The sequence below is a fragment of the Osmerus eperlanus genome, chromosome 27 (assembly GCF_963692335.1).
Source record: "Osmerus eperlanus chromosome 27, fOsmEpe2.1, whole genome shotgun sequence".
Classification (NCBI taxonomy): domain Eukaryota; kingdom Metazoa; phylum Chordata; class Actinopteri; order Osmeriformes; family Osmeridae; genus Osmerus; species Osmerus eperlanus.
In genome coordinates this window covers 7039970-7050408 of record NC_085044.1, presented here as the reverse complement: position 1 = coordinate 7050408, position 10439 = coordinate 7039970, and the positions used below count along the sequence as shown (strand labels likewise).

At 50.2% G+C, this 10439-nt stretch overlaps 1 protein-coding gene across 1 annotated transcript in view; it reads left to right on the top strand.

Moving 5' to 3' along the window:
* Window positions 1–8791, top strand: part of LOC134013646 (CCR4-NOT transcription complex subunit 6-like) — a 9159-nt gene extending 368 nt beyond the window's left edge. Inside the window, exons 2-12 of the mRNA XM_062453224.1 lie at window positions 915–1036; window positions 1225–1411; window positions 1551–1636; window positions 1763–1864; window positions 2034–2102; window positions 2239–2396; window positions 2643–2797; window positions 2955–3109; window positions 4576–4809; window positions 5043–5245; window positions 5672–8791. Of these exons, the coding sequence (XP_062309208.1) occupies window positions 925–1036; window positions 1225–1411; window positions 1551–1636; window positions 1763–1864; window positions 2034–2102; window positions 2239–2396; window positions 2643–2797; window positions 2955–3109; window positions 4576–4809; window positions 5043–5245; window positions 5672–5887 (1677 nt within the window). The 5' untranslated portion in view covers window positions 915–924 and the 3' untranslated portion in view covers window positions 5888–8791. The remainder of the gene's footprint in view (window positions 1–914; window positions 1037–1224; window positions 1412–1550; window positions 1637–1762; window positions 1865–2033; window positions 2103–2238; window positions 2397–2642; window positions 2798–2954; window positions 3110–4575; window positions 4810–5042; window positions 5246–5671) is intronic.
* Window positions 8792–10439: the final 1648 nt, after the last annotated feature.

Sequence of the window (10439 nt, the reverse complement as noted above, 5' to 3'; positions counted from 1 at the left end):
TAAACAATGTACTAGTATAACTGGGACAGTAAGTGATGTGTGATTTCAGATAAGTTACCTATTGTTAGCTATAGCTGCAAGATAAAACTAACACGTTAATTCAGAAGTTCCTGGAATGTTAGCACTAGCTATTATTGGTAGGTTGCTGCAGTAGATGCTAACGGAGTAACTTAAATATATTGGCTATCTAGCTTGTGCTTTCATTCGGAATTGTATTTACATTTATCAAACACGCACATGGGATTTGGATGGCTTTTGTATTGCTCCAAATCAAAGTATACCTTAATTAATCTTAGTTAGGCAATCAGCTATCTGGCCAGAATAGCTCAAACAAACCCCGCACGACTAAAGCATGTTACATAAACTTCAAGTACTGCACGCAAGTGGCTGGCCAACGTTACACGGACTGCCTGGTTACAACTTGCTAGTTATCGTCTAAAAGGGTTAATATGCTGGAGTGTGGTCCATTGAAAGGAACGTGTTCTACGTGTTCCACGTTAAGACACGGTCATTCTGGCACACTGCGTTGTCTTGGGGAGTAGTTAATCATAAAAGTCGACAATGTCCAAACGTTACATGATTCATTCATATTTATAATTAATACACCCTCCCGTTGCAGGCGGATTTGATCTTCGGATCGGTTATGTAAACACGGCCCGTTGTGAAGTTTGGGTTAGAGCCATGAGGCAGACGAGACTAGCGGCTGGTTAGCTAACTGAACGGATTGCACTTATCAACATACATTTCTTATTAAGGTCGGACCAACCTTGCTGTGTGTGCGTGTGTGAGAGAGAGGGATTTTGGGATGTGCTATATCAGTTAGATGTTGGTACAGGTCACGCTGTACGGGTTACACATGTTGAATATTAGCGTGGGTTTACTGGCCTTACATTTGCATTGTGTGTGTGCTCCAGTGTTACAGGAATGCCCAAGGAGAAATATGACCCCCCTGACCCCAGGCGGATGTACACAATCATGTCCAGCGAGGAGGCGGCCAGTGGGAAGAAGTCTTACTGGGCAGAGCTGGAGATCAGTGGTGAGGACTGTTGTCCAGTTTACCCATACGTGTAGGGCCAAAGAGACAGAGTTGATACATGAAGTTAGAAAAACACTATTGATACACTACTGATGCAGTATGAGTTAAGAGACATTGTAGGTAGGCCAAATAAAGCTTATTGTTACTAACCCTCCCCCAACTTCCCCCCCTGCCTCGCTCCATCTCAGGTAAGGTGCGGAGCCTGAGTACGGCATTATGGTCTCTGACTCACCTCACGGCGCTCCACATCAGCGACAACTCCCTGTCCCGCATCCCCCCCGACATCGCCAAGCTCCACAACCTGGTCTACCTGGACCTCTCCTCCAACAAGATCCGCAGCCTGCCAGCAGAGCTGGGCAACATGGTGTCTCTCAGGTCTGACTACAACTCCCATTATGCACCCAGTTGCTTCCCCAAACAAATAAATGAAACCCGGAATTGTTTCCTGGTTTACGTGAGGCCCAGTCTGACCCAACGTCTCCTTTCTACTTCCTCTCCACTTCCTGTCCTCCAGGGAACTTCTTCTGAACAACAACCAGCTGCGTGTGCTGCCGTTTGAGCTGGGCAAGCTGTTCCAGCTTCAGACCCTGGGGCTGAAAGGTGAGACCCACCCCCTGCTAGCCAGTCTGGACTGGGATTGGACAATCCTTGGAACGGCCAGTTAGCCTATTGGAAAGCTGGTTGGTAGTGGATGCGTGTCCTGGCTGACCTGAGTGTGTTCCCCAGGCAACCCCCTGGCCCAGGAGATCATGAGTCTGTACCAGGAACATGATGGAACCAGACGCCTCCTCAACTACCTGCTCGACAACCTGGCCGGCACCAAGAGAGGTGTGTGTGTGTGTGTGTGGGGGTGGGGGGAGGAGTGGGGGGAGTGCAAGCGAGGAGGGAGATAAAGTCTGACCACTCCGTTCTGCAGTGTCTTACCTTTCTCTCCCTCCCTCCCTCTTTCTTCCCCCTCCTTCTTTTTCTCTCTCTCTCCCTCTCCCCTCCCCCGCAGTCTCTCCAGAGCAGCCCCCCCAGCGCTCTTGGGTCGTTCTCCAGGAGCCAGACCGGACACGCCCAGCAGGTAGACACACACACACACTACGAACACACACACTGCACGCACTTCCATCCATAGTCTCTCGTCCATTTTCACTGTACCTCCAGCTGTAACCTGTGTGTGTCTCTCTGCGTGTATTCGTGTGTGTGTGTGTGCGCAGCCCTGTTCTCTGTCATGTGCTACAACGTGCTGTGTGATAAGTACGCGACGCGCCAGCTGTACGGCTACTGTCCGTCCTGGGCTCTCAGCTGGGACTACCGCAAGAAGAGCATCATGCAGGAGATCCTCAGCTGCAACGCAGACATCATCAGCCTGCAGGTACACACACACACATACTCACAGACCAAGACATACACACACACATGCATACACACGCAGAGATACCAAGACGTACACATGCAGAGAGACATGCACACACACACACAGAGCGACCAAGACACACACTGACGCGCGCGCAGAGATCACAAATACGCACCCGCACTCCGAGAGAGACACTTACACGCATGCATACACACAAGTGGCTGTGAGGTTTTCCCTGGTGTCCCCCCCCCCCCCCCCGGGCAGGAAGTGGAGACGGAGCAGTACTACAGCTACTTCCTGCCAGAGCTGAAGGAGCAGGGCTACGAGGGCTTCTTCAGCCCCAAGTCCCGGGCCAGGACCATGTCAGAGTCTGACCGCAAGCACGTCGACGGCTGTGCCATCTTCTACAGGACCGAGAAGTGAGTCGGTCTGGTCTGGTACAGGCTAGCCTGGCCCAACTTAACCCAGCTTGTCTCTCCCCTATCTGGGTTCTGGCTGAGTTCTCACATAGTCAGCCTTAGAGACACCAGCTTTCTAGGATGACTCTAATCCTCTCCTCCCCTCTCCTCATTGCAGGTTCAGTGTGGTCCAGAAGCACACAGTGGAGTTTAACCAGCTGGCCATGGCTAACTCAGAGGGCTCGGAGGCCATGCTGAACAGGGTGATGACCAAGGACAACATCGGGGTGGCCGTGCTGCTGGAGGTCCGCAAGGAGATGATGGAGCAGAGCGGTGAGCACACACACACACACGTGCACACACACACACGTGCATACACACACACGTGCATACATACTAGTGGTGGGCCGTTATCGGCGTTAACACGCGTTAACGCGCTGCGACTCTTATCGGCGATAAAAAAAAATATCGCCGTTAATCTATTCTCGAAGTTGGGTTGGGAGCTGGGTCTATACTACGCAAGCTATGAGGACTTTCACCTTGATATTTTAGCGCGGATGTATACCTAGCCGAATTGCACTGTAGGGGGAAAGAACGAGTCTTCGAACCTGTGTGTATGCCTTGTGTATGAAATTATCACATCAAACGTGACGTGCTAACATGGATGCCGCTATGAAGCCGCCTGGTTTGCTTCAGGGAAAATGTATTTTTAAGAAGCTTCCCAATGGAAACCTCGACAAGACTAAGGTTGTTTGCAACCTTAATTAGTTTACTGAGGAGTTCTTCCAGTCTCAAATACCACCTAAACGCAAAGCATCCCTTAGCTAATGCGGAAGATGCCGGGCCAAGCACTGATGTAGCGCAGGGGAAGAGTCGTCGTCAGACTACGATGTTTGAGTGCAACCAAGGCAAGCCCGTCAGCACAGCTCTATCAGCCAAGCTGTACATCACATAAGTACATCTTATTGAACATAATTTATTTTCATCACCAATTATCATAGTAGAACCGCTTTCTCAAGCAGTTTGTGATGCATTTTGGAAACAGGAGATGAGCTCCTGGTCTAATGCGCCACCTGGCTTGAGAAACCCGTTCTCAAAGACTTACTTTTAGTCATTATTTGGGTAGCACACATATTCTCAATGCCTTTGGCGGAATTCAAATGAGCCATTTTAAACTAGATTAATCTAGATTAATGCCAAGATTACAGTGAGATTAATCTAGATATTTTTTTTTTTATCTATGACCACCACTAATACATACACACACACGTGCATACACACACACACACGTGCATACATGTACAAACATACGCATAGACACACGAGTGCATACATATGCACACACACACACACACACACACATGCTTTAATATGCATACGCACACACGTGCATACATACACACGCATGCTTACATACACACGCATCGATGCATACACATACACGCGTACGTATGGATGAGGGCAGTGGTGGAGCATTCCACTGCAGATCAAGAGAACATGAGGTTCTAGGTTCAAAATTCCCCCTATTCTGTAAATCTCTCGATACAACCTTCTGCTTAACGATTTCTTATTATTAAACACATGCATTATTTTGGATGAATCTCTGACTATCTGTTTATCTCGCTCCTTTTATTTCTGTCTCACACACACACACGACGCACACACACACACACACGACGCATCTTTTTGATGGATTTCCATCTGTTTATCTCTCTCCTTTCATTTAAATCTCATCGCCCCTGCTTCCCCCCCCCCCCCCCCACACACACACACACACACACACACACACACACACACAGCGGGGAAGTCCCTCCATGGCATGGAGAAACAGCTCCTCCTAGTGGCTAACGCCCACATGCACTGGGACCCGGAGTACTCGGACGTGAAGCTGGTCCAGACCATGATGTTCCTGTCTGAGGTGAAGAACATCGTGGACAAGGCCACGCGCTCCCTCAAGCTCTCCTCCGTCTCCGGGGAGACCAACGCCGTCCCGCTGGTGCTCTGCGCCGACCTCAACTCCCTCCCCGACTCAGGTGTGTGTGTGTGACCCTGCTTCCTGTGTTCTCCAGGTGTGGTAGAGTACCTGAGTGTGGGGGGTGTGTGTGTGTGTGTGTGTGTGTGTGTGTGTGTGTGTGTAACCCTGCCGTCTCTCTCCCCAGGTGTGTGTGTGTGTGTGTGTGTGTGTGTGTGTGTGTGTGTGTGTGTGTGTGTGTGTGTGTGTGTGTGTGTGTGTGTGTGTGTGTAACCCTGCCGTCTCTCTCCCCAGGTGTGGTAGAGTACCTGAGTACGGGCGGTGTGGACAGCACCCACAAGGACTTTAAGGAGCTGCGCTACATCGACAGCCTGACCAACTTCAACTGTAACGGCAAGAACGGCACGTCCAACGGCAGGATCACGCACGGCTTCAAGCTGAAGAGCGCCTACGAGAACGGCATGATGCCGTACACCAACTACACCTTCGACTTCAAGGTGAGGCTCACGCACATACATGCACACAGGCATACACATGCACCCATATCCATGCAGGTACAATTCTCTCTGTCTCTCTCTGTAGCTCTCTCTCTCTCTCTCTCTCTCTCTCTCTCTCTCTCTCTCTCTCTCTCTCTCTCTCTCTCTCTCTCTCTCTCTCTCTGTGTCTTGTGCATCGTCGATAGGGAGAGGTCGCTTGTGTTTAATTTGTAACAGGGGGTTGTACCTCATATATTTGTCTCCTATCCAGCATCCTGTGTAATAAAGTCGTAATGTCCACGGTGGTGTAACTTGTCAGTATCTGGAAGTTTTGACTGCCCAATAAATGCTTTAAGAAATCAACATTGAAATCTCTCTCACCAATCCATCTCTCTCTCTCGCTCTCTCTCTCTCCCCCCTCGCTCTCGCCGTCCCCCCGCACTCCAGGGCATCATCGACTACATCTTCCACTCCCAGCCGACCCTGAGCGTGCTGGGCGTGCTGGGCCCCCTGGACCCCCATTGGCTCCAGGAGAACAACGTGAGCGGCTGCCCCCACCCCCACATCCCCTCCGACCACTTCTGCCTGTTTGCCCAGCTGGAGCTGCTCCTGTCCCTGCCCCCGTGCCCCCTCAACGGCCTGCACATGCCCGCGCGCAGGTAGTTCCCCCTCCTCTCCTCTCCTCTCCTCTCGCCCCCCCCCCCCCCCCGCCCGCCAGCAGGGGGAGACGGCGCCCGCTCTCTACTCTGCTCTATTCTGTCACACACGCACGGAGAGAGACGCTCTCGCACGCGTATTTCGACCTTGTTTTTTTTGGTCCCCCGCCCCCTGCGACGTCGACCGAGAGGACGGATTAAGACACGTGTTCTACACAGATCGGAGGACAGCCGGAGGAAATTGGAAGAGGTGGGGGGGTTCACTCTGTGTACGCACACATGCACGCACCCCCCCCCCCCCCCCCAACATGAGGAGGAGCTTCTTCAGGAATGAGGAAGTCGGATGTTGTGGACACAGTGACCGGTGTGTGTAGTGTTGTTCTGCGTGTGTGGGGGGTGTTGTGTGTGTGTGTGTGTGTGTGTGTGTGGGGGGGGTGCTCTGGCATGGGGAAGGGAGACTCCTGGCTGTAGTGTGTCCCTCACAGGACACCTTAGAGATACCAGCTAGAGTGGCAGCTACACCTAAATATCTACCAGCTCGTCTCTCTCCCTAACCCAGACCAGACTAGTCTCTCCTTAACATGGACCAGGCTAGTCTCTCTCCCTAACCCAGACCAGACTAGTCTCTCCTTAACATGGACCAGGCTAGTCTCTCTCCCTAACCCATTCCAGACCAGGCCAGACTCTCTCCTCAGTCCCCCCACCCAACTACACTTACACATCTATGTACAAACCCAGACTCCTCCCTCCCCCCCCCCCCACACACACACCCTCCTTCCAATACAGGACCCAGGGGCCAACCCAACCCAGACACCCCCCCCCCCCCCCCCCATACAGGACTCAGGGGCCAACCCAACCCCCCTCCCCCAACACTCCCCAGGGTGTCCCTGCACCTGGACTCACCTTGATTGTACCTCTCCCTCATCACGCCCCCTGCTCCCCCTGGTCCCCTCCAGCTCATCCTTTTCTACCTGCCACAGCACTCGCATTTGGATGATGACTAAACGTATCACATGATTGTATTGTAAATGAATCAAGACTAAATTTGTATCGATTTTAAGAGAACACAACTAGTTCAAAGTAACAGACCAGCCTGTAAAAACAAACAAAAACAACGGATACAAAAATACAAGGGGCTCTTTCAGGTTTTTTCTGCTGTTAAACTTTGCACTCGGACTGGTTACATTTGAACCACTTTTATACAGACCACCTGTATGGTGCAGGCTCCTTGCTACGTTGCCACAGCAACCGTTTTGGCGTGTGCGTCCATCACACGCGTGTGCAGTGACGCTACACACATACATACACACACACACACACACGGCCTCCCCTTTGTGTGGGAAGCCAGTCCCTCTGTACAGCTTCCCCTCCGTCACCCCTCCTACACCCCTCCTACACACACCACACAGTCCCCTGTTTCCATACAGTTGCTATGGAGACTAGCTACCAACCCCCTCTCCCAATCACTTCCTTATTGGTATGTAGAGTAGTCATGGTAACGTGACATTTTCTATGGGCTTGTTTTTCTTCATTTAAAAAAAATAATAATCTTTTTTCTTTTCTTGAATTTTGTTGTTGATGATGATGTTGTTTTTTTTTTGTTTTGTTTTTTTTAGCAGCTTGAACTATTACAGCTCTCCCCATCCCTCCCCCCCAGATTGTGTGTCCATGGTTTTTATCTCCCCTCTTTTGAGGGGCTGTGTGGGGGTGAGGGGGGGGGGTGAGGCTCAGAGTGCTCTGATCATGACCAGGTCCTTGCTGCCTCTTTCCCCTGCCCGCCCACCCCTATTCCAGTGTAGAGTATTATAGTTGTGTATCTAGAGCCAACTGACTCCTCAACTCAGGCGATTCTCTGTATAAATGTTGTGTTTCATTTTGTCGTGTAGTTACTTAGTGTGCTGCCTTTCCTCTAGAACCCATCCCCAGCCCTCCCTGTCCAGTCTAGTGCCATGGGACGCGGCCACACAAAGGGCCAATTGCCGTTCACCAATACTGTAGCACCTGGGTGGGGGTGGGGGGGGCGGGGCTACATGGATGGCAGGGGGTGGAGGGGAAGGAGGGGGAGAGAAGGAGGAGCAGGGAGGCAGGGGTGGAGGTGGTCCGTCTGGTCAGTGGTCGTGTCATTCAGAAACGGGGCGGGGGGGGGGGGGTTAGGATCAGCTGGAAACAGTGTCAGTGGCGGCTCGTCTGTCAGCAGGCCTTCCCACCACCACCCTTGCGCCTCACCCATCCTCACCCCCCACGCCTGAAATATCTCAATGTTGTTGTTTTTTTATGATTAAATGGACAAGCACTTCTTGTAGATCACTAGTGCAGCTACTCGTATGGCTTTTATAACCAACCCTCCGGCCAAATGGCCGGAAGGAGATTTTAAAATGAATTTTACCAAGCAGGAAGTAGGCAGGAAGTAGGCAGGAAGCAGGAAGTAGGCCTCCCCTCTCACCCTGCTCCCTCTCTCCTGCTCTCTTCTGTCATTCTTTCGTTTTGTTTTCCTTTTTTCCAAACTTTTTGTTGTCGTGGTTTTGCCTCCTACTAAAGCAACGCGTCTGGGTCCTTCTATCGGGTTGCTGATGGTGTCGTGGCAAAAATATATTAAAAAAAGAGATTTGTTTTTTGTAAATTGTGAATAAGTGATGTACTGTTTCCTTGCTTTGATCTGACTCGTTGCTGTTTATCATGGGGGTTGTCACCGGTAGGATTCTCATCATTTGTTTTATTGTTTACCTCCTTTTTTTTTCTCTTTTTGTTTTGTTATTCTCAAACCAAATTTTCTGTTTTGTAAAAAGATAATGTTGGCACACTGAATTCTAGATTTATATGGTTGCTACTATATGATTCCAGTCACATGATTTGAACTGTGTCTTTTAACAGAAAACAAAGTCTAGTAAAATAAAGTGACAGAAATCCTGAAGTGTTTTTGGTTGGTTTTGCCAGGTGAACTGTGCCTCAGCCCTCTGTATGATTTGTCGTCAAATGGATCCCATCCCTGACCAATAGATATATGGGACTTCCCATGGAGTGTGTTCAGGAAATGCTCCACCTGTCAGTTAAGTGACATAAACATAGAATAAACTAAACAGGAAGTGAGTTAGTGAAAAAAAAATTTTTTTTCTGTTTTTTTTCTTCATCACCTTGTCCAGAGCACGTTACGTATCCCATAATGCACTGGGCAGTGTTGGCTCATCCACTTCCTGGAATCTCAGTGCTCTGATGTTGATTGGTTAGAAATACACCTATCTCCTGCCAGGAGCTCAGCAATAAGTCATGTGATCTGGTTCTGATCACGTTTCCCTGTGTGTGTGTGTGTGTTGCGTTGCGTGTATGTGTAGGGTTCTGACCTGTGAGAGTCTTAACAAACATACTAGGCTGGAGATGTTAGACTTCCTGCTTGTTACAGCTCTTCATCTTCCTGTTCCTCTACCCCTCCCCTCTCCTCATCCCTTTCTTCTCATCCTTTCTCATATTCCTCTACCTTAATCCTCTTATCCCCACTTTCTCCTCATCCTCCTCATCCCTGTCTTTCTCAGTCCTCTATCTCATTCTACTCATCCCGCTCGTCCTCCTCACTCTTTGTCCTCCTAACTCTGCTCCTCTTCCTCACCCACCTCACCCCCCCTCTTCTTATCTTCCATTTTACTCCTCCCCTCATTTTCCTCCTTCTCTTTTCTCCCAACTCTCCTTCTCACCCCCATCTCCTTATCCTCCTCCCTTTCACTCCTCTCCTTCCCATCCCTCTCATCTTCCTCCTCAATCTTTCTCCTCCTAACTCTTCCTCACCCCCTTCCCCTCTCCTCATCCTCCCCCTCCTTTTCACTCCTCTTCCATCTCATCGTCCACATTAAACCCTTGTGCTGCCTTTTGGGTCATTGTGACCCACCGTCGTGGGGCAAAAGGTGGGTCACAATGACCCGAAGGCAGCACAAGTTAAGTTAGTTACTACTCTGCATGGGAGGGGTTCTAGAACACTGAGATGACTAGATGGAATGGCCAGCAGGCAGAATTAAAAGACAGTTCCGGAACAACTCTCACAGCTCAGCCCGGTGTCGTTGGGAGACCCCTCAGTTGGATCCTAACTTTTATATCTCCAAAACGTTCCACCCGTTCTGTCCCCACCCCCCCCTCAGATCTTCAAGGAACATGTAAATAAGGAAGCGTTAGAGAGATGTCCTCTCTGATGCAGCCATTTTTGTATGTCCCTCAGCCCTCCAGGGAGTCTGGAGGGACGTATAGACACTTATGTGAAGGACCAACTCTTGTTTTCCACTTGGAATACCAGCAACACGCTTGCACAATGTCTGGAGACGCTGTTACTGTGCGTATTTGAAATGTGGGGAGGAACAAATGAGAGTATATGGAGACTTAAGAATACAGTGTCGTGAAAGTGATCTTGGCAGCTGTTTTTAATTCAACGTCACAATCTTTGATGTGACTGTCAGGTGAACAAGGTATGTTCTGTTACAACCCCTCCCTCCCCCCCCACACACACACACTTTCACCCACTCGCCCCCCCTCTCACCATCTCCCCCCACCCTTACTCCCTCCCTGTCTCCCCCCCTATG